The sequence below is a fragment of the Camelus ferus genome, chromosome X (assembly GCF_009834535.1).
Source record: "Camelus ferus isolate YT-003-E chromosome X, BCGSAC_Cfer_1.0, whole genome shotgun sequence".
In the NCBI taxonomy this organism is placed as follows: Eukaryota; Metazoa; Chordata; class Mammalia; order Artiodactyla; family Camelidae; genus Camelus; species Camelus ferus.
The window spans coordinates 47,586,934-47,610,307 of NC_045732.1; the positions used below are offsets into that span (position 1 = coordinate 47,586,934).

At 49.8% G+C, this 23,374-nt stretch overlaps 1 protein-coding gene and 2 pseudogenes across 1 annotated transcript; all 3 read left to right on the plus strand.

Moving 5' to 3' along the window:
* Nucleotides 1-2,276, plus strand: part of LOC116661871 — a 5,643-nt pseudogene extending 3,367 nt beyond the window's left edge.
* Nucleotides 2,277-3,923: 1,647 nt separating this feature from the next.
* Nucleotides 3,924-4,266, plus strand: LOC102510984 (annotated as a pseudogene).
* A 7,174-nt stretch (nt 4,267-11,440) lies between these two features.
* LOC102511208 (uncharacterized protein CXorf49 homolog) lies at nt 11,441-15,546 on the plus strand. The gene is made up of 6 exons (XM_014554621.2): nt 11,441-13,162; nt 13,776-13,932; nt 14,454-14,530; nt 14,792-14,837; nt 15,229-15,270; nt 15,375-15,546. Exons 1-5 carry the CDS (start codon nt 11,939-11,941, stop codon nt 15,267-15,269), a joined length of 1,545 nt encoding a protein of 514 aa, XP_014410107.2. The 5' UTR covers nt 11,441-11,938; the 3' UTR covers nt 15,270; nt 15,375-15,546.
* The last annotated feature ends 7,828 nt before the right edge of the window (nt 15,547-23,374 follow it).

The window sequence follows — 23,374 nt, forward strand, 5'->3', positions numbered from 1 at the left end:
TGGTAAAAAACACATAACATGAAACCTACCTCATTAAAAATGTTTTAGTGTACTGTGTCGTTAACTATATGAACATTGTTGTACATCAGATCTCTGGAATCTTTTCATCTTGCATGACTGAAATTATACATTCATTGAACAACTCCCCATTCCCCCTCCCACAAGCCCTTGGCAATCAGGACTCTATTTTCTGCCTCTTAGAGTTTGACTACTTTAGATACCCTCCCTAAGTAGAAACATGCAGTATTTGTCCTTTGTGACTGGCTTACTTAACTTAGCAGAATGTCCTCAAAGTTCATTCATATTGTAGCATATAGCAAGATTTCCTCCTTTTTAAAGGCTGAATAATATTCCATTATATGTACCATCTTTTATCCACGCATCTGTTGATAGAAATTTAGGTTGTTTTCATCTCTTGGTGGTTGTGAATAATGGTGCGATGAACATGGGAGTGCGATAACCTATTCAGATCCTGATTTCAATTATTATGGATAAATATACAGAAGTGAAAGTGCTGGATCATATGGTAGTTCTATTTTTATTTTTTGAGGAACCTCCATACCGTCTTGCATCACAGCTACGCCATTTTATATCCCAACAACAGTGCATGAGGGGTTAAATTTCTTCACTCCCTTGCCAACAGTTGCTACTTTATGTTTTTTAAAATAATGGCCATCCTAACAAATGTGAAGTGGTAATTCACTGTGGTTTTGAATTGTATTTCCCTGAAGATTAGTGATGTTGAGCATCTTTCATATACCTGTTGGCCATTCATGTATCTTCTTTGGAGAAATATCTATTCTTCTGCCCATTTTTTTTCGAAAGAAGACAACACATTTATTTTTACATGAATTATAAATGCCAGGAACTCTCAACAGAACTCAACTGAGCACAGCACTTCTTCAGCCAAAAAGGTAGGAGCCCTTCCAGCAGGAACAACAGAATGTACTTGAAAACAAGGGTTTTAACCATAAAGCATTTCCAAACCCCTGTTGCAGTGCCTACGACCAGAGAAGTGACCTGGGTCTCCACTCTGACAGTGCAGAGTAAATGCCGGCTGTGCAGTGCTCTGCAAACAGCACCCCAAACCCAGAGCACAGCTAGACACAGTGCCCTCTGCACGTGGCAACCCGGACCTAGTCCTGGATGCCCTACTTCTGGGGAGGTAGGCAGCAGGCCCGGCAGGGAGGCAGCAGGGACAGCCTGTGTGATTACAAATGTGACCCACGAGACCACCGCCAAGTACCCTTGGTGCTCTTAACACTCTGTGGGGCTTAAGCACATCAGCGTCCCTGAAACTAATAAAGCTGACTGCAGTAACAAGAACACCTGCAACACTCCAGGGACCGGAAACTGCATCCCAGCTGAAACCACTCTGCAGGTAAGAGGCTGTGAGCCCTCTCCCGCAGTCTGGGTGCCAAGGCTTTGGGAGCAGTCAGGACCCTGAGATCACCTGACCTGCAGGTGGCACATAGAGTGGGCACCCAGGCCTTCCTTCCCCAGAACCTGTAGAACCAATGCTCCACGGATTCACCATGGCCTGCTACCCATGGGTCAGCTACCCTGGGGGCCAGTGCCCACCTGCTCCCAGGCCAAGGGAGTCAAGGGAGTGAGGCTACAAAAGGGAAGCATCTGTCACACGTTTCATCAGGGCGAGCAGAGTACAGGACAGTCAGCCAGCAGAAAGCCCTCTTTTGGATGGGAGCGAGCCCTGTTCTGGGCAAAGAGCCATGGCTCCAGTAGTTCCCAGCGTGTCAGCGATTCTCAGGAAGATGGGGCAGCCTTGGCCCTGCACTCTTGCTGAAGCCCCTCCAGCCCCTGGACGCCAGGCTGCTCATCCAGGACAAGGAAGAAGTGTCACTGAGTGCAAAATGCCCCACGTGCCCCGGGTTCATCTCCGTGCCTCTGTCAGCAAGTGTCGGATGGAGGAGGTAAACACACATCAGGGCAGCCCAGGGATGATCCACACCCCTGATTTTCTTCTTCTGAGCCCTTTTTTTGTTCGTTCGTCACCTTTGACAGCTAAAAGAAAGCAAGGGCAGTGGGACTGGGAAGAGGGCAGTGGAGGGATGTGTTCTGCAGGGCAGACTGGGCAGTGGAGGCCAGGGTGTTGGCCCACAGGCATCTCACTCAGGGCTGCTCAAGGGACGAGTGTTCCCTGAGCGACACTGAGGAACGCTGCTCCAGGCTCTCCTCGTTACCCCTGCACCTGCTGCCTTCAATGTTCCCCACAGCCTCAGGGACTGGGCATCAAGGACTTCCTGAACACCTCATGATAGAAGCTCAGTCTGTCCCTATGGCCCTGCCCAGGCCACAGCCTGGAGCTGCAAACACAGGTCCTGGGGGCTCTCTCGGTCCAGACACACACACGTGTACGCACACACACAATCCAGCTGCGTCCGCTGTCCCATCGCTACCACTCTAGTCTCTTGGCACACAGAACCCTCACCCCTCTGGGTTCCCTGGTTCAGTTCCCAGCACAGCCGCACACACTATCCCCTTGGCAGCAGAATGAACCCCCACAGGAATCACAGCAAGCCCGGGAGGGGCTGTGGAGACAGCCCACCTTGGGTGGGTTCTAGCCCCTCCCAGGTTCTGTCTGCTCTTACCTGTCTCTTCAAGAACAAACTCTATAATCTTAAATCTTGGGATTTAATACCCTTAAAATGGAAGAACTCATGCCAGTCATAAAAAGCTGGACCACTCAGCAAAGACCAGGCAATTGATTCACAAAGAAGAAGGCATGGGCTCCAGGGTCCAGCCCTGGAACACCAACAGCTCCAGCCCTCCCGCAAGGAGAGACTAACCAGCACCCTTCTTTGCCTGTCAAGGTGGCAAAGATTTTCCATAAAAGAATAACACAGTCAGCTAGAAACAAAGTGTGGGGTGAGCCGAGCCTGCACTGTCACAAATGTTAGCGGGCAGTCTCTCCGGAAAGCACTCTGGCTACAGGAAGACCCTCGCAGACCCTGCCCTCCGAGCCTGCAGTCCCCTTCAAGAACTCCACCTGAGGGAATACCAATACTGGGCACAGCAACATACCTGCAGGGATGTATAGAATATCACAACAGCCTGGAGATACCCCAAGTACCCAATCACAGAGAAACAGCCACCGAAAATTCCCTGTTCAGAGACCGTACTGCCATGGGAAGGCATGTGTGTGGTGTGACAGCAGCTCTAAGTGTGGAGTAAAAGGCTCGGGGTGGCTTTGTATGCTACGTTTCCCGCGTACAGGTTCCCCATGGTGGACCTGTGAAGCTGAGTTCCGTGGGGGCGGGGCACGAAGGACAGCCCGCGGTGCTCAGCACGGCCCGTGACATCAAGTTCCATCACTCCAACACTCAGGAAGCTCTCCAGACGTGCTTTTTGCTGAGACTCTAGAATCCCTTTGCCTCTTTGGGCATCCACCCAGCCTTGACTCCCTTGTGCTCACCACACGCTGGCCCCGCACTGGGGGCTCTCCCTTCCGTGGGCCTCAAAGTGCGCTCTGTGTAGGGGACACTGTATCAGCTCCAAAGGAAGCAGTCGGTAGAAATGACAAATGCACTCGTGTGCACTCTGGGGTTCTGGGCCTGGCCCCCGAGATGGTCCCCAGGCCCTCTACCCATCCCACGTTTCCCTGCACATCCCCACCCAGCTGGCCAGGAAGCGCACCCACGCTGGCGTGACGGGTCCCCTCTGGCCTGGTTCTGTAGCTTTCTCTGCCCGTGACCCATGCACAGGATGATGATCACCAGCACACGGAGGCCACAGGCAAGTCAAGGGACCGCCCTGAGCCAGTGACCACTTGGGGCCATCCTGAGATTCTGGTCTTGACCTGACCTTTGCCCTTTTTCAAACTGTGTTATTTGGGGCTGCTGCCAAGTGAGTGGGGTGGCCAGGCCAGGGCACCAACCTGTTGCAGCCAGAAGCACCATGGAGGGATGTGCTACATCTCCTCTTACCTGCTGGCCACTCTCGGGAGCAATGCCTCCCCCAGCACCAAGGACATCAAGAAGATCCTGGACAGCGTGGGCATCGAGGCGGGTGACAACCAGCTCAACAAGGTTATCAGTGAGTTGAACGGACAGAACATTGAGGATGTCATTGTCCAGGGTGTCAGAAAGCTGGCCAGCATGCCTGCTGGCAGGGCTGTGGCCGTCTCTGCTGCCCTAGGATCTGCAGCTCCTGCTGTGGTTCTGCCCCACCCACAGCAGAGAAGAAAGAGAAGAATGAGGAGTAGGGGGAGTCCATGTGGATGACACAGGGTTTGGACTGTTTGACTAGAGTCCCACCCCCTGCAAATAAAACCCCTTTCATGTAAAAAAAAAATTGTGTTATTTGGGTTTTTGTTTTTCAGTTGAAGAAGCTTGTTACATATTTCGGATATTAGCCCTTTATCAGATGTATGATTTGCAAATATTTTCTCTCATTCCATAGGTTGCTTTCTAACCTGGTTGACTGTCTCCTTTGCAAAGCAGAAACTTTTTAGATTAATGTACATAGTCCCATTTGCTTATTTTTGCATTTGCTTTTGGTGTCATATTCAAGGAATCATAGCCAAGACCAATGTATGAATGTTTTCCCCCAGGTTTTTTAAACTTTATTAGTTTACAATACCATATTTTAAAAACTGAAGTATAGTTGATGTACAATATTATATGTTACAGGTATACAATATAGCGATTCACAATTTTTTAAAGGTTAGGGTATAGTTATTATAAAATATTGGCTATATTCCCCATGTTGTACAATACATCCTTGTAGCTTATTTTATGCCTGATAGTTTGTACTCTTAATCCTCCACCTTCATCTTGTCCCTCCCCCTTCCTTCTCCCCATTGGTAACCACCAGTTCCTTGTCTACATCTGTGATTCTGGTTTTTTTTTTTTGTTATATTCACCAGTTTGTTGTGTTTTTTTTTTTTTTTAGATTCCACATGTAAGTAATATCTTACAGTATTTGTCTTTCTCCGTCTGACTCATTTCACTTAGCATAATGCCCTCCAAGTCCATCCATGCTGTACACCAGAAACTAATAAAACATTTTAAATCAACTGTACTTCTATTAAAAAGCAAGCAAGCAAACAAACAACCCACTAAAATATGGGCAGAAGAACTGAACAGACATTTTTCCAAAAGAGGAAATGCAGATGGCCAACAGGCACATGAAAAGCTGCTCAACATCACCGGCATCAGGGAAATGCAAATCAAAACCACAATGAGACACCATCTTACACCTGTCAGAATGGCCATCACCAAATTACAAATGTTGGCAAGGAGGTGGAGAAAAGGGAACCCCTGTATACTGTTGGTGGAAATGTAAATTGGTGTAGCCACCATGGAAAACAATATGGAGGTTTCTCAAAGTCCCCAAAACAGAATGACCACATGGCCCAGCAATTCCATTCCTGGGCATATACTTGAGAAAAGAAAAAACATTAATTCAAAAAGATACATACACCCCGCTATTAACAGCAGCACTATTTACAATCGCCAAGACATGGAAGCATTCTAAGTGCACATCAATAGATGAATGGATAAAGAAGATATAGCATATATATGCAATGGAATACAACTCACTCACACAAAAGGGTATTTTGTCATTTGCAGCCCTTCATTCACTGTTTTTTTCCTTTCACTTCAAAAGTCAGAATTTCATAGCTGGCATAAACATTCCCATAGCATCAAAAACAACAAAATACCTAGAAATAAACCTAACCAAGGAGGTTATCTATACTCTGAAAACTGTAAAACACAGATGAAGGAAATTGAAGATGATACAAAGAAATGGAAAGTTATCTTGCGCTCTTGGATTGGAAGAATCAACATTATCAAACTGGCCATACTACCCAAAGCAATCTACAGAACCAAAGCAACCCCTGTCAAAATACTCAAGACACTCTTCACAGAACTAGAACAAACAATTCCAAAATTTATATGGAACCATAAAAGACCCTGACTTGCCAAAGCAATCTTTTGTAGGTCTTTTTTTCCTCTTTCTTCTTTTTGTTCTCTTTTCTTGTGGTTTGATGACTAGAGAAGTTCCTTTAACATTTGCTGTAAAGCTGGTTTGGTGGTGCTGAATTCTTGTAGCTTTTGTTTATCTGCTTTTGATTTCTTTATCAAATCTGAACAAGAGCCTTGCTGGATAAGTATTCTTGGTTGTTTTTTCCTTTCATTACTGTAAATATATCAAGCCATTCCCTTCTGGCCTGTAGAATTTCTCCTGAAAAATCAGCTGATAACCTTATGGAGTTCCCTTGTATGTTATTTGTTGCTTTTCTCTTGCTGATTTTAACATTTTCTCCTTATTCTTAATTTTTGTCAATTTGATTACTACATGCCTTGGTGTGTTCCTCTTTGGGTTGATCCTGTGTGGAACTCTGTGTGCTTCCTGGACTTGGGTGACTGTTTCCTTTCCCAAGATGGGGAAGTTTTCAGTTATTATCTCTCCAAAAATTTTCTCAGGTCCTTTCTCTCTCTCTTCTCTTTCTGGGACCCTTATAATGTGAATATTAGTGTGCTTCATGTTGTCCCAGAGTTCTCTTAAACTATCCTCATTTCTTTTCATTCTTTTTTCTTCTCTTCTGCAGTGGTGATATCCACTAATTTGTCTTCTATCTGACTGATCCGTTCTTCTGCCTCATTTAATCTATTCTTGCTTCCTTCTAGTGTGATATTCATTTCAGTAATTTTATTCTTCAACTTTGGGTGTTCTTTATATTTTCCAACTCTTTGCTAAAAACTTCACTCTGTGCGTCTATACTCCTCTTGAGTTCTCTGGACATCTTGGCCATCGTTATTTTAAACTCTTTCTCAGATAAATTGCCTATCTGCTCATCACTTATTTCTTCTTCTGGGATTTTATCTTGTGCCTTGGCCTAGGAGATATTCCATTGCGGCTTCATATTGTCTATCTTTCTGTTTGTATTTTATGTAGGTTAGTTATGTTTCTGGACCTTGGAGAGGTGGCCCCCTGTGGAGACATTCTATGCATCCCAGCAGTGCACTCCTCTCTTGTCACCCAAGGGCCTGGGTCCAGCCAATCCCAGTGTAGAGTCTGGCCTGTGTCTGTGGATTCCTTCCTCAGGCTTGGGATTGTTGTTTTCTTATTTCTGGTATCTGCCCCTGGTGGATGAGGCTGGACTAGAGGCTTAAGCAGGTTTCCTGGCTGGTGGAGTCGTTGCCTGCTCACTGCTGGGTGAAGCTTGGCCCTGGTCCTCTGGTGGGTAGGGCCCTGGCTAGGAGCCTGTCCAGGAGCCTGTCCAGAGGCAGTTTAGGGTTCAAGTCTGCTGATGGGTGGGGCTGAGTTCCTACCTAGTATGTTGTTTGGCCTGAGGTTTCCCAGCCCTTTAGCCTACAGGCTGTTGGGTGGGGGCTAGGTCTTCAAGTTAATGATCCAGTCAAGATGTCAGCCTCTAGGAAAGCGCATGTAGATGAACACTCCCGGAATGTCTGCCACCAGCTTTTATGTCCCCTGGGTGAGCTGTAGCCGTCCCCTACCTCCCCAGGAGACCTTCCAAAACTAGCAGGCAGGTCTGGCCCAGGTTCCTATTAAATCACTGCCTCTGCCCTTGGAACTGGAGCACGTGAGATTCTTGATACGCTTCCCAAAAGAATGAAGTCTCTGTCCCGTGGGGCTTCCGGAGTTAAGGCCCACTGGCCTTCAAAACCACATATCCTGGGGTCTCCTCCAACCACTGCTGGAACCTTGGCCTGGGGAGCCTAATGTGGGGCTCAGGACTCTCACTCCTGTGTGAGGGCCTCTGTGACTTAATTATTCTTCACCTTGTGGGTTGCCCACCAGGGGTAATGGGGCCTGATTATATTGCGAGCAAGCCACTCCTCCCATCCTGCTGTGGTTCCCTCTTTATGTTTCAAGTTGCAGAAGATCTTTTTTGCTAGGTTCCAGTCTTTTTTTGATGGTTGTTTAGCAGTCAGTTGTGGTTTTGTTCTCCCCTAGGTTTTCTTCTAAGTGTTTCATAGTTCCAGATCGCATGTTTAAGCCTTTAAATCATTTTAATTTGATTTTAGTGTATGGTATAAGATAAGGGTCCAATTTCATTATTTTGCATTTGGATATACAGCTTTCCATTTACCATTTTTGAAGAGACTATACTTTCTCCATTGTGTATTCTTGCCACTACTGTCAAACATCACTTGACTATTTTTCACATAGGTATAGTTTTGGCTTCTCATCTTGTTCTATTGCTATTTATGTAAGTCCTTCTATCAGTATCATACTATTTTGATTACTGTCACTTTACAATGTGTTTCAAAGTCAGGAAGTATAAAGCCTACAGCTTTGTTAATCTATCTGAAAATTGTTTTAGCTATTTGAAGACCATTGCAGCCATGAGTTTTTCCAGTCGGTTTCAGTGTAGTTGGTTTCTTGCTCCCTTGGGGTGCAGAAGCCTCTTAACTGATTTCTGGGTTTCTCACAAAGGGAATTGGTCCATATATCGTTCTTGAGTCCATGTCTCCATTGGGGGAAGGAGGGTCTGGGCCTTCCTACTCCTCCATCTTGCTAATGTCACCTTCTGATTCGAAAACTACAAAGAGGATCATATAGTACATGAATTATACCTCAAAAAGTGTTTACCAAAAAGAGAACATGAAAACATAAGCCACAGACTGGGAGACAACATTTGCAAAACACACTTACAATAAACGACTTGTATCCAAAAGAGATAAAGAGCATTCCATATTCAGTAATAAGAAATCAAACAACTCCATATATAACGAGCAAAAACACTGAAAAGAAAATAATGGGTGGTCATGAAGCTATTGAGAAGATGTTTGACCTCATTAGCATTAGAGAAATACAAATTAAAGTCACAATGAAATACTATGACATACCTATAAGCATGGCTAAAATAAAAAATACAGACAATACTAAGTGGTAGAGAGAATGAGGAACAACTGGAACTCTCCTGCAATGCTAGTGAGAATACAAAATGGTATACTCTGGGCAACAGTTTGTACCTTTCATATAAAGTTAAAATACTCCTAACATTTGATCCAGCAAGCTAACTCCTAGACATTTACCCAAGAGAAATGAAAACTTACATTCCCCCAAAACCTGTATGCAAAAGTTCATAGCAGCTTCTCAGCTGCTCAGGTGACTGTACACTGGGGCTGGATGAATAGACACACACATCTCTAGGACTACTGGCCACAGGATCTGTGCTGACATCGATTCCAGAGACCAAAAGTGTCACAATGGGGCCCTGTTAGAGGGGGACTTATGAGGCCCTGGCAATCAAAGGAGCTGGGGAGAGAGACCAGTTCCCAGTGAACTGACTGGGTCCTTGGACCAAGACAGTGGTCATTCCTCCAAGCCCCAAGTTGATCATTGTAAGTGATACACTTAGCAGTTGGAGCACTGACCTCCAACTGGGTCATCGGTCTGTGGGGTAAGAGCTATTACAGTGGGGAAGGCCAAGAGGAACCCCTTAACACTGACACCTCACCCCAGGCCGAGACAGTAAGTGAAAACCAATATGGGATCCTGAGGAGCAAGGGTGGTGGGGGGCAGTTAGCAGAGATTAGTGACACCACGGGAGACCTATGGGGTGCAAGGGAAGAGGAGTAGGAGAGATGCCCGGATGAAGAGAGTGTAGATGGTGGGAAGAAGTTCTAGGATTCTCTCTATGAGGGTGGAAGGAAGGGGTGGAAGGAGGGAGGGAATGGAAATGGTGGGAGGGATGCCACTGGATCTACTGGTAACATTTGCTATAATGGTGATAGGTGCAGGGTATTTCGCTATATCCTTCCTTATCCATTTTAGCATGTCTTTAAATGTCCCTGGGAGAAGTGGGAGACATCAGCAACCACACACAGGCAGGGATGATGGGGGGCACGCATGAGGAGGAGGATTGCAGATTGACAGTGCACCCAATCTCCCCTGCTCTGTATCCTTCCCCAGCACAGTCAGAGCCCAGGTGCAGACCCAGAGAAATCAGTCCTTTGAGTTCTGCAGGCAAGAGTGGTTCAGACACCCCAGGCCTCTCCAGGAGGTCTGCCAGAGCAGGATGTAGGAGGGAGAGGTGACTGAAGACAGAGGAGTATGAATGGGAAAGAGAGGAAGGAAGGGATGGAAGGGATGGAGGGCTGTTGGAGTAGGGGGTGGGTGCAAACAAGGGAAATTCTAACACTCCAAGGCCTTCTAGAAACCAAAGATATCAGTACTGCTCCTCTCAGGGAATCTGGGAAACAGCAGTTACAGGAAAGTTTGACAGACACCTGGTGATCCACATCCACTGCCACCACCACCAACAGCTATTTGTTGTGCTCTTTCTAGACCTTGAAAATATACCTATACATACACCTATATGAATTCTCAAATATTAGCTAAGATTGACTTGTGTGTGTATAATCTATCAAACTCCATCACTCTGCAATTTGCAGTATGCAGTCAGGAGGATGTTTTTGAAATCTGTGAACACGGCCTGATGCATTCTCCTTTGCACTGCCACAGTTTAGTCTACTGGATGCATGTGCCACGGTGCGTTCATCCATTTAGGGTGTTCCTAGATTTTCCCGTCACCGACATCCTTATGCATATGCCCTGGTACACTTCAAGAACGGCGGTGTCTCCTTAATGTACCTGGCAGCGAATTGCCAGGACATAGAGGGAAAAGGTGGTGTTGTTTTCTTTTTTGTTTTTCCTTTTTTTCAGTTTTAAGATTTTTTTGCTTAAAGCAAGGAATTCGGAGCCAGACTGCCTGGTTTCCAACCTGACACTGACCCCGACAAACTGAATGACTTTGGGCCAGTGGCTGAACCTCTCAGCACCTTTCCCTCACCTGTAAGTGAGCAATAATAGTGGGTACTTCAGTGCAAGGACTGTCGTAAAGATGCATAACTATTCATGTACAGCGCTTAGAAGAGTGCCAGACGCATAGTCTGTGCTTCTCACGGACTCAAATGATCCACTCCAAGACTCTTCTGTGTCGCCCCGCCCTCTCCCAGTAACAGCATCGAACTGTGGGCACGAGAAAGCACCAGCTTTCTCCTAACCTGTCCCATTCTCGGAATGCTTAAACTCTTTGAAGGTTGCAAATGTGGTGTGTGAAAACCGATTCATGCTTTTAGTTCACATTTCCCAGGTAGGAGATGGCAAGCTTCTTTCGAGGTGTGCACAGAACCTTGCGATTCCTTCTCCTCTGAATTGCCTCGGAGTGTGGGAGGGGCTGAGGGAGCTGGGCAACCCCCAGCCTGTCCACCAAAACTGCCTGCCAATAACATCTGCTGAGCGCACAGGCCGATTTCATGGTCTATCTAATAGAGGAGCCAGAAAGAGACCTTACAACCCGTAAATACGAACCCTTGGCTCTCCGACCCTTTAGGAAAATAGTATGTGGACCCCTGATCACTGTGCCCATTCTCCTCTTGGGTGTAAGGCTTGGGCTAGATGGGAGGCTGCTAAGGGCTTTCTGCCCTCACTAGGCACCCAGAGACTCCATCCTGTGGTTTCTCCTCACCACCCCCGAGAGAAGCCCCCTCGCCTCCAATCCCTTTTGTACAGGGGACACAGTGGCTCGGAGCTGTGACTCTAATCGGAAAGGGGAGCCAGGATAGGAAGAGGTGCGACAAGAGGCCTGACAGCCGCATTCTAAACATCACCAGCTCTGCTGCCAACTCGCCAACTGCCCGACCACCTTGGGACTTGGCGGCGAACCAGAGGCCCTGACCCCATTGGTTGGGCCTCGAGGGGCGGGCCAACAAGGCGCGCGCTGGTTGGCGGAGGCCGGACCAATAAGGAGGCCCCAGCGCGGTCGTTAACCTCGCAGCGACAGCCGCGCGTCGTGTGAGGTGATCTCGTGTGGCGCCAGTGGTGCCTGACGCCGCCTCAGAAGGCCACCTGCCTCAGCCTCCGTGACCACGGTTGTGAGCGCGACCGGGACCCGGGCGATCAGTTGACGCCCCTGAAGCGAGGCCGCCCCGGTCGCGACATGAGCTCCCCGGATAAGGTGTCTGTTTCGGAAGCGGGTTTCGGCCCAGAGGGCGGCGAGCGGGACGGCGTCCGCCAGGCCGGCCGCAGAGCCCGGGGGCGACCCGCCCCCGGCCCCAACCCCAGGGCGCCGCGGATCGGCCAGGGCGAGGGCAGGGGCGGCTTCGCGGCCCCCAAGGGCTTCGAGTCCGAGCGGGTGGTGCTGGAAGCAGGAGGGCCGGTGCTCTGGGGCCGCGAAGGCCGACCCGGCTCCTCAGCGGACGACAAGGGGGACGCCCGGGACCTGGCCGACGAGTCTGCGGCCGCCATCCTGCAGCAGCTGACCGACCGGGACGTGCTGGGCGTCCGCAGATACCCGTCCCGGGTGAGCTCAGCCGCCAGAGAGTCCCGCCTGTGGGCCGGGCCCAAGGCGGCTCCCGGCGGTCGAGGCGCGGCCGCCCAGAGCTGTGGAGAAGCGCAGCCGGCTGTGGCCGGCCCTCTCCCGCCTGATGGGGCTGAGGGGGGCCGGACCTGGGGGACGCCTAAGAGAGGCACGAAGAGCAGGATGAAGGCGGCTGCCGATCGGCCGCAGTCCGTCATGAAAGGCCTGGTGGGGCTGCCTTCAGACACCGAGTCGTCAGATGAGTTCAGTGAGCTCCAGCCGATTAGAGTGAGCATTTGCCTCAAAGAAGGAGGCCAGGTCAAGCCCCGCAGCTCTAAGGATCCGGGGGACACAGCCAGACACTCGGCTTTCCAAGTCAGGGAGAATTTCCTGCCCTCCGCTCCCCAGGGACTCACCTCGGTTGTGGAAAGGCAGGACGCTGGGGAGCTGGAAATGTCTTCCCCTAAGAAAATGCAAAGCGTGCTCAGGGGGAAGGTGGGAAGCAGGCCCTATCTCGGAGGTGCTGCTGCTGGGAGCAGCCTGCCCCAGGCCACTCTTAGCAGGAGGGGGGTCCCGGAGAAGAAATCCCCCCAGGGGATCTCCAACCTGGCCCTGGGGAGAATATTCCCTCCCTGGGGGCAGCGAGTCTCGGCAGCTCCCCTGGAACCGGCCACCTTCCCCCCAATCTCTGGTATTCCGCTGCTTGGGAGGTCCAAGAGGTATTCCTCGGTCCCTTCGGGAACCAAACAGTCCAAGCACAGCGGCACTGGCAAGAAATCCGTGGCCAGGAGGGCAAGGGTGTCCGAACCTGCGGTGGCAGGAGAAGACAAGGACCCAAATAGAGACCCAGTCGCAAAGGGCCAAGTGAGTAGGCCATGCTCCTCCTCTCTCCCCCTTCCCCCTCCCACCGCCCCCCACCGCAAAGTTCTTTACCTGTGCTCCTTCTGTCCATCCCTCAGGGGTGGTCATTGGGCTCCCCTGGGTCACTGGGTCATTAGGATGCCAGATCGGGGTTGTTCTACTAGGGACAAACACTAAGGTTTCCCTTGGGGTGTGGGGGTCACTTCCCCCCCCCATGGCTGGTATCCGGCCTCCTCTCCCAGACAGAGGCTGGGATGGAAGGGTGAACTGGTAGCTGAAATTGGATCAGGGGACCCCTTAGAAGTTTGGGGAACAAAACTTCAGTGATTAGAGTCATCAGCTTCCTGATTCCTATTTCCTAGCTGTTCCTTGCAGGGGGCCTGAGCTTTCTTAGTACCCCACTGTTGTCCCTGGCTCAACTCTGTCTGCTGGCCTGGGGCTGACTGAGGGAGAAAGTGCTGATGAGACCAGCCTGTCACATTCCACTCCAGTCCCCTGCCTTACCCCAGCCTCGAAACAGGTTCTCTCTCACCCACACACAAACATAGATACACATGCAACCAAGTAAACACACACACACATCCTGAATCCAAATTGGTAAGAAATTTTGTTTCAGCTTCCAACACACAGGCGAGTGCGATCTTTTTCGTGCGGACATCGTGGGGAATCCAGCAGTGGTAACCTCAATACCAGAGCCTCCCAGGATTCAGGACGCTTAGAGCCCCTGGCCCGGAACCAGGGAGACGACATGCCCAGAGGGCCTGCACCCCCAGGTGAGTCTCCTGGGTTTGATAGGAGGGGTGAGGGGACGAGGAGAGAAACCTCTTGCTGTCTCTGCTGGGGGCTCAGCCTTGCTCCCAGGCAACTTCTCCCCCAGGAGATGGGGTGAGGTCAATGGTTGTCTCGGGCCACATCATCCTCTGTGTGGGGTTTCTGGGGCAGGGGTGATGGTGGCAGTGCCCCAAACTGCAACTGTGGACATAGACTTGCGGAGGAACAGCCTACGCTGTTAAGTCCTGTTCACCCACTTTGTTCCCCCAGCTGCTGGATGTGGCTGCAGCTTCTGAGGGGGTCGAACCCAGAGCCACAGTCTCTGGGGACCACAGTTGGGGAATGGCTGCCCCTGGGGAAGAGAGGAGGCAGGCTTAGACAGAAGGTTGGAGCCGCTGGGGGGAGCAGGACTGGCTTGTTACCAGTAGGGGGTGGTGCTGCCTCACCTCCGGTTAGACCCTGCTAGGCCCTGTCCACCTCACTGGGAGCCTGAGAAGCTGGATTGTGTGTCCTTTCCCTGTAGGTGACCAGGAACCACTCGACCAGCCCCCAAGACCAGAAAGGCAGCAGCAGGCACCAGGAGCGCAGGGCTGTCCTCGGGTAATGCTTCCTCTGGTTCTTGGAAACAGGCCCAAACTACATGGGAGGATCTGTGTTTAGGTTAAACTGACTTCTGTGCGGCCTGCTTCCCTGCCCCCAACCCACAGCCTACGAAGGGAGCCCACGTCCTTTCCCCTGGGGAGCCTGAGCCAGTCTAGCCGCGGGGCTTTGGGATGTAGAGTCGGGAGGAGAGGGGAAGGTGAAGGAGAGAGGAGGCCAGAATATACTAATCATTTCTCTTTCCGGTGTCTCCTGACCTAGTGTCCCGTGCTGCAGAGAGAAATAGACAGCCTCAAGGAGCAACTCGGTATGAGGAACCAGGGGCAGAGAGCGGTGTGTTCGTGCAGAACCCGGGTGGGCGCTTGGGGTGGGGTGGGCTGCAGGTGCAGGCAGCCCCTCAGGGACGAGCATGCCTGCGGGGAGGAGACCTAGCAGGCCTGGCCCTGGAGCCTGCTGCATGTTCTGAATGGTCCTGACATGGCCCAGAGCCTGAGAGCTGCTTGCACACTTTGGTTCCCTTTAGGAAACATTTCCACATTTAGTTCAGGTGGTGGTGGAGTGAATCAGGCCCAGGGCTCTTTGCATCTGGGCAGGAGGGGGTTTCAGGTTGCAGGGCTGGGCGGTTCGCCATGGGGACAGGGCTTGGGCTTCTATATCCCTATGTCTGGAGTGCCAGCTTATGCCTCTCCCCGTTTCAGCGGCCATGGAGAACCTGGCTTACAAGTTCCAGATCCTGTGAAGTGAGTGTTACACACACCATACCCCTCGCCACAGTCCTGGCTGTTGAGCAGGGCCGAGGGCTGGCCCTGGCTTGAGGCTCTTCCCTGACTGTGCTGTCTCACAGGTTGAGCCCAGCATCTTCATGCAAGAGGAGCCGCTGATACCTCTGGGGCCCGGGAGCTGTGGCCAAGCTCGTTCCCTCCTGCTCTACCTCAGCCAGGGCCTCCTCCTCTCTCTTGTTTGCTCCCGCCCCACCCGTTTCACAGCAGTTTCCAATTAAAGTACCTCTCACGGTCTGTGGTCTGTCCTCTCTCTGGGGAGGCAGGGGAGTGGGCAGGAGCGGGGCAGGAGCTGTTCGGTGTCAGAGCCTTTTCCAGAACAGTCCCTCTGGCATCCTGTGGTGGGCCTTCTCCCTGTGGGGAGTCCGGGGAGCCTCTGCTCCCATCCCTGCAGTCAGGCCTGCAGAGTGCCTGGCTCTGGGTTTGGTGTGGGCTCTGCCTGTCCGCACTGGCATGTCCTCCCCTTCCCCTGGAGGCCGTCTTCCAGTTCCCTCCAAACCCCTCCTCCTTTGGGGTCCGGCGGTTCCCATTCATCGCTGCCGTTCCCCCTCCCCATCACCAGGAACCCATGACCCCTTCCAGAGCTCCCATGCCCCTTTCCCTCAGTGGGATCACCATCCTGCTTCCCCCCTCCATCCACCCTGCTTTGCTGTCAGAGCACCCTCGATCCCTCCCCTGGCTTGCCGTCGGTGGCCTTCCTGCACGTGCACTTCAGCAGGTGTTAAACAGGCACAGTTGAGCTCATCTTCCCTCTCCTGAGACCCCATCCTGCCTGTGAGGTCCCTACCTCCCCCTGGTGCCACCATGCACAGGGACATCTCACCCAGGAACCTGCGAGTCGTCCTCCTGTCCTCCTTAGCTCTCACTACTGATCCTGGGTTACCAGTCTTGTCATGTCTGTCTCCGCGGGTTCAGTAGAGGGATGGAGGCAGAAGTCACGGCCCGGTGGATTTCAGAGCAAGAGGGAAGGTACAGGGAACACGGGAGAAAAGCACAGGGTCGTCTCTGGCTGGAGTTAGGGGAAAGGCGTCTGTTTGGTGCCAACCTGGGGGAGACTGCCCGCCAGCAGCTAGACGTGGATGGTCCAGCCCTTGGAGCTTTCACATCCTCCCTGCCCGGCCAGCTGACCGCCCTCCTCCAGCCTGGTTGCCTCCTTACCCTTGGGTGGAAAGTGACCATTCAATTCTATGTCAAGTGGGGTTGGTAGGTCTCAGTGTTCTTTCCTGGTCCCAGTCAAGGAGTGTTGACCAGCCCCATGACAAAGATTTTCATGGAAATGATGTTTCCGTGTCCCAGCTCAATCTCCCAGACTATCTTTTTAGGGCACAGATGATTGAGTCTAAACTGCATGTTAGATTTCCCCCTCACTGGAGGTTGGGAATCACTTCCTTCCCTCAGCCAAGACCCAGTGCTGTGCCAGCCTGAGACTCAGAGGCGCATATTTGTATTGAGTGAGGTATAGCCAGGTTCTGCTGGTCACCCTTCCTGAGAAATCAGGGGTTTAATAAACAAAAGCGGGGGTATGATTGTAGACAGAGCATTAAAGTTGTCTGTGTCTGTGTTTGTGAATAAATTTCATCAGGGACAATCTCCCTTGAGGGAGAAAGATGTGACTCAGGGAGGAAAGGGAGTACAGACTGTGGTCAAGAATCTCTAAAGCATTGAATGAGCAAAAGCAAGTTTCACATCTCCTTTATTCCAGGAGTGTTGTTAAATTCCCAAAACGTAGGAGAGGGATGTTTCACAAGGCATGAAAGCCTACAACGAGGTGTCAGGACGCTCAAAATGTTGGAGTGGCTGGAGGAGGCTCTGGGTCCTACTGTGTGATTCGAAAACATCTGACAACCACTGTGCGTCTGGATGGATTGAGAATGGGAAGGATGGCTCCTCAGAGTAGCTGGGACTCTGCTCATCTTAGAAGCAGGGGGACCCACGTAGGAGACGCCGAACATGAGGAACCCGGGAAACAGGCAGGATGGGCACAGTGAGGATGGGAAGTAAGAGGTGACTGCACCTGGACAATGGGGTGCCCCTGGTTCCACCCTCCCCCATATTCTCACCCTGGCTCCCTTCCCACCCACGTGGCATGAGCTCAGGTAGACAGACTATCACATGTGGGATGGGACAGTCACAGGCTTGAGGGCTGGCAAAGAACGTTCGGGGGACTTAATCCTTCCACTTCCAACCCCTCCCAGGAGAAGGTCGTCTTGATTGCTGAGGTTACAGCTTTGACCCTGAACCTGACCCACTGGCTAGTTCTTGGCGGGGTGACCTAGTGCGCTGCTGTCTGAGTGACTAAGTTTGGCAGAGACTTTCCAGCTGGGGTTTCTACCCACTGAGACATGAGGGCAAGTTGTGACTAGGGGGAAGTCCAGCATCAGCACCAGCCCTGCCCAGGGGATGGGGTACAGGGTGGTGTTTGCCAGGGTGAGGAAGTGGAGAAGCTTGTCAAAGGGGACATGGCATGGCCTGAATACAGCCCTTGGTGATTCATTTTTCCAGCCTCCCTTCCCCGCTCTGAGCACACAATCTCTCTGTTCCATATTCAGACCAACTTCCACACAATATTGTTTCTGGGAACACGTACATCACAGGCAGTGGCTCAGGCCCGAGCCTTCCAGTTCCAGAAGGAAATAATTGGCAGGTCCTGAGGCACAGGTCAAAGAAACACATCTGGGCCCCAGGATGGATGTGGAGGTCAGAACCTCGCCCTCATTCAGTGCACCCGCTTTGCCTTTCCCCTCAAGGCTCCTCTCCAGCTAGGGAGGCAGTGGCGGTTGGCCTAGACGGTTCTAGGCCCCATTCTTCCTGATCCTGCTCCCTGTCCAACTCCTGGGCAAATGTCCCCTCTCCACCTCACCTCCACACCACCAGCAGCAGCCCCAGAACCCGCCACTGCTCTCTCTGGACTCTTGGGGGCCTGGCACAAACAAGGAAGGCAGAATGAGGTGAGCCCTGCAGAGGGAGCTGGGTGGGGTGGGTGTGCATAGTAATCGTGCCCAAATGTGTCCAGGTCCTAATCCCTGGAGGTCGCTAATATGTTATCTTGCATGACAACAGGAGATTAATCATGCTGAGGCAATAATTTTGGTACTCTTATGACCTACTGGTAGGGAGGTTCTCCTGCATTATCCAATCAGCCTCAATATCATCCCAAGTGTCATTAACAATGAGATTGGGAGTTTGAAGTCCAGGTAAGATTGATGTGATATGAGAAGTTCTTGATCCCCTGTCAGTGGGTTGGGAAATGGAGGAAAGTAGCCATGAGCTTAAGAATGCGGGGTTATTCAAGAGCTGCAAGGACAGGAAATAGATTCTCTCTAGATCCTCCAGAAGGGAACGCTGCCCTCCTGAAAACCTGATCTTATCCCAGTGAACTCTGTGTCTGATCTTCCCTACGGAAATATAAGATAATAAACTCATGTTCTTTATAGGCCACTCAATTAATAGGAATTTGTTATGGCAGCAATAGGAGAGTAATACACTGAGGTAGAAGGAAGTCTCAATTGCTGCTCAGCTTATAGGGAGCGCTGGAGATTTGCTGGCATGTGTGCCTAGTCTTCATACAACCATGGTGATTGAGCCCTGAGAAAAATTCCATGTGTACCCCATGCCAGGGCTTTCAAGTTTTCATTTCCACGTATGACCTTGAACTCTGCAGGCAGATAAATTGTCTGGTCTGTAGACTACGGTGGGGTGGAAGGTGCATGAGTGAGCAAGTCAGGGAGTGACAGTCAGCAAGTGTAGTCATCTCTGGCTGTGGCAAAGGCCCAGCAAAGCGCATAGGGGGATAAGTGATGACAGTCATAGCATGACAGATGTCATTTGAGGGAAAAACATGGATTGTAGTCTTTGCTGTCAGTAACTCCTGGGTGAACTTGGACAGCTTAATGCATATCTATCCTCACTCTCCAGAGCAAGAACTCCTCTTTTCTACATCCCTATTTTCACATTATCCATTTCCTCTAATGATTCAGCAAGAAGATATAACAATTCTAAATATATATGCACCTAACATTAGAACACCCATATACATGATCCAAACACTGGCATAACTTAAGGGAGAATTAGACAATAATACAATAATAATAGGAGATTTCAATATCCTTCTTTTAATAATGGATAGAAGAATGAGAAAGATGGCTAATAAGGAAATAGGGGACTTGAGCAACATTGCCGGACAATTGGAGCTAACAGACATATAGAGGACACTCTACCCAAAAACATCCAACCCAACATTCTTCTCAAGTGCACACAGAATATATTCCAGGATAGATTACTTAGATCACAAAACAAAATTTTAAAAAACTTTAGCAAATTGAAAGCATACCAAGTATCTTTTCCAATGGAATGGAATTAGAAACCAATATTAAAAAGAAACTGGAAAATTCACATATGCATGGAAATTAAATAACAGACTCTTGAAAGTACTAATGGGTAAAAGAGAAATCACAAGGAAAATTAGAAAATATGTTGAAACAAATGAAAAGGAAAATATAACATACTAAAACATTTAAGAAGCAGGCAATGCTGCAAGTACTAAGAGAGAAGTTTATAGTAATGAAATGCTTACATTAAAAAAGCAGAATGATCTCAAAATAACAACCTAATATTACACCTCAGGGAGACATAAAAAGAAGAACAAACTTAACCCAAAGTTAGTAGAAAGAAGAAAATAATAAAACGTAATACAGAAATAAGCAAAAGAGTAAAGAAAAAGTGTAGGAAAATCAACAAAACTAAGAGTCAAATTTTTGACAAACCATAAGCTAAGCTAACTAAGAGAAAAAGATAGAAGACTGAAATAAAAACTGGAAATGAAAGAGGAGACATTACATGGTTGCCTCAGAAATAAAAAGGATCATAAGAAACTACTTTGTAAGATTATATGCCAATAAATTTGATAATCTAGAAGAATTAAATTAGAAACATACAACCTACCAAGACTGAATCATGAAGAAAAAGATAAAATTGGGACCAGAGGAGACCAAAATGATGGTGTAGGAGATCCCAGAATCCCTGTCCCCAACAAAGATCAACAACTGGACAGCTATCCATGAAAAAAAGAAAAACACAGGTCTGGGAGAGCTCTAGACTCCTCTTAGGTAGTTTTAGCAATGCTGTGGAATAATAAACCTGAGAATAATCACACAAGAAGATAAGGAAGACAGCTTCATTTTACCTGTATCATCCCATCCCCCAAGCTTGCATTTTTCAGCATCAAGAGGGAACCTCCCAGCTAGAAAGAGTTTTCCTCACCAGGAAAGTAAGACTGGAATTAGCAACCAGCTCCTCCATCCTTTTGGGGTACCACATGAAGGCCCAGCTTCATTTTCTTCCCACCCAGACCGTCAACGCTGAGTCATATAGAGCTGACTAGGAACAAGGAAGAAAAGTAATGTTTATCATTAGCAGACACACAGCAGGAGTAATCACAGATTGACCTGCTTTGCAGACAAACTCAGTAGATTCCACTACTGATGAAGCCAATGGCCAGCACAGCCACCATGGATCCCCTGCATATTTCCCTAGCTTTCAACCCACAAGTATTCATATTTGCTAATTCCAGCTGCCTGAATCCTTCCACAGTCCCTCCCCTCCACTCCCATCAGAGCCTGGGAGCCATGATGGCAGCCACCTTGGGCCTCTGTGGCTGCAGTGAAAGATGTCAGCCTAGATCCCCTGGATGACTCCCACCACTGTGCCCACACAGAGGGCTAGCCCCTTCAACTGTGTACCTGTATACCACCAGCCTGATGTCTGTCACTGGCCTCCAACTGCAGTGTGCATGCCCCTGAGGAAAGCGTACAGTCACAGCAGAGCACAGAGATCCAGGGTCTCTGAAGCATCTTGTGGGTTCTATAAGGCCCTGCCTTCAGTCAGTACCTGGCACCACCACAGCAACCTGTGGCTAGACCCTCCAGCTGTGCACCTGCACACTCCTAGCCTGAACCTCCTCACCAGCCTCCACTGCATTGTACATGCCCAAGGGGAGTGTGTGATCTGCTGACAGCCAGTATCTCTGCAGCTGCCAGTGATCCCACAGTTGGCCCTGGCCATTGCTGCCTCCCCTGGCCTCCATCACTATCTGTATGTCTGCATGTGGCTCCTGCCACTAAATAGGCACCTGCAGCTGGCCCCCACAGCTAGGTTTGTGCACAGCACTCACTGGCTTATGCGACCAATGCAGCCTGGCCTGGTCCCTAGCCACCAGAACTAGAGGTGCCCAACAGACCTTGCATTCACTACAGATCCCCCTCAGTGCTCAGTTAGAACCACACAGTTGTAGATGCTGTTCCCCAGTGGCCTAAGCCAAAGTAACACACAGCCCCACAACTTAGCACCCTGCACACTACAGTCACGTTACAGCACACTTCAACATGCCTCCATCCACACGGCCCCCAACTTAGCACCCTGCACACTACAGTCACGTTACAGCACACTTCAACATGCCTCCATCCACATGTGAAAGGTTTCTCTTACTGAAGCCAGTCCATAAAGTCTGGAAGAGGTGGTTGCTTCTTCAAGTACACAGCTCTGTAAGGCTGCAGTGGTCATGAAAAATCAGGGCAACATGACTCCACTAAAAGAATAAAGTAAAGCTCCAGTAACTGGCCCCAAAGAAATGGAGACCCAGGAATTGCCCAATAGAGAGTTCAAAATAATTGTTCTAAAGATGTTCATACAGCAACAAGAGAACACAGATAAACAATGTAATGATATCAGGAAAACAATAAAAGAACAAATGAGAAGTTTAACAAAGAGAAAACATAAAGGAACAAACAGAAATTTTGGAGCTGAACAATATAATGATTGAACTGAAGAATTCAATAAAAAGCTTTAACAGCAGATTCCACCATTCAGAAGAAGGAATCAGTGAGCTCAAAGACAGATCAAATGAAATTATCCAATCAGAGGTGAAAAAAAAAAAACAACAAGATGGCAGAGTAGTAGGACCATGAGCTTATATCTTCTCACAACTACAACAAAACCACAACTGACTGCTAAACAGCCATCGGAAAAAAGACTGGAACCTAGCCAAAAAGATCTTCTCCAACTGGAAACATAAAGAGGGAACCACAGTGGGATGGTAGGAAGGGCGTGCTCATGATATAATTGGGCCACATACCCCACCCTGGGTGGGCGACCCACAAGCTGAAGGATAATTAAGTCACAGAGGCTCTCCCACAGGAGTGAGAGCCCTAAGCCCCAGGTCAGGCTTCCCAGCCCAGGGTTCTGGCATTGGGAGGAGGAGGAGACCCCAGGACGTATGGTTTTGAAGGCCAGTGGGGCTTAACTCCAGGAGCTCCACAGGACTAGGGGAAACAGAGACTTCAATCTCTTGGGAAGCCTACACAGGATCTCGCATGTGCCAGGTCTAAGGGCAGAGGCAGTGATTTCATAGGAACCTGGGCCAGACCTGCCTGCTGGTTTTGGAAGGTCTTCTGGGGATATACAGGATGACTGCGACTCACTCAGGAGACATAAAAGCTGGTGGCAGACATTCCAGGAGTGTTCATCTGCATGAACTTTCCTGGAGGCTGGCACCTTGATTGAATCGTTAGCACCAAGACCTAGCCTCACCCAACAGCCTGTAGGGAAGCCTCAGGCCAAACATACTGGGTGGGAAAACAGCCCCACCCAGCAGCAGCCTTCCTAAGCCACAAAGGCCTCTAGACACCACACTACCCACCAGAGGACCAGAACTGAGCTTCACCTAGGAGTGGGCAGGCACTGGCTCCTCCTGCCAGGAAGCCTGCACAAGCCTCTAGTCCAGCCTCATCCACCAGGGGCAGATACCAGAAATAAGAACACAACAATCCGAAAGCCTGTGGAAGGACTCCACAAACACAGGCCATATTCTACACTGGGACTGGCTGCACCGTAGACCTTGGGTGATAAGAGAGAAGTGTACTGCTGGGACACATAGGACGTCTTCCGCAGAGGGCCACCCCTCCAAGGTCGAGAATTGTAACTAACCTACCTAAAAATACAAATAGAAAGGCAGACAATACCAAGTGGCAGAGGAATATCTCTCAGGCCAAGGCACAAGGTAAAATCCCAG

What these genes read in the sequence shown, in the direction of transcription:
- LOC102511208 (XM_014554621.2), top strand. Translation starts at nt 11,939, where the DNA reads ATGAGCTCCCCGGATAAGGTGTCTGTTTCGGAAGCGGGTTTCGGCCCA. An exon ending in ACCCAGTCGCAAAGGGCCAA is followed by an intron (nt 13,163 to 13,775) that starts GTGAGTAGGCCA and finishes ATTTTGTTTCAG; the next exon opens with CTTCCAACACACAGGCGAGT. An exon ending in CAGAGGGCCTGCACCCCCAG is followed by an intron (nt 13,933 to 14,453) that starts GTGAGTCTCCTG and finishes CTTTCCCTGTAG; the next exon opens with GTGACCAGGAACCACTCGAC.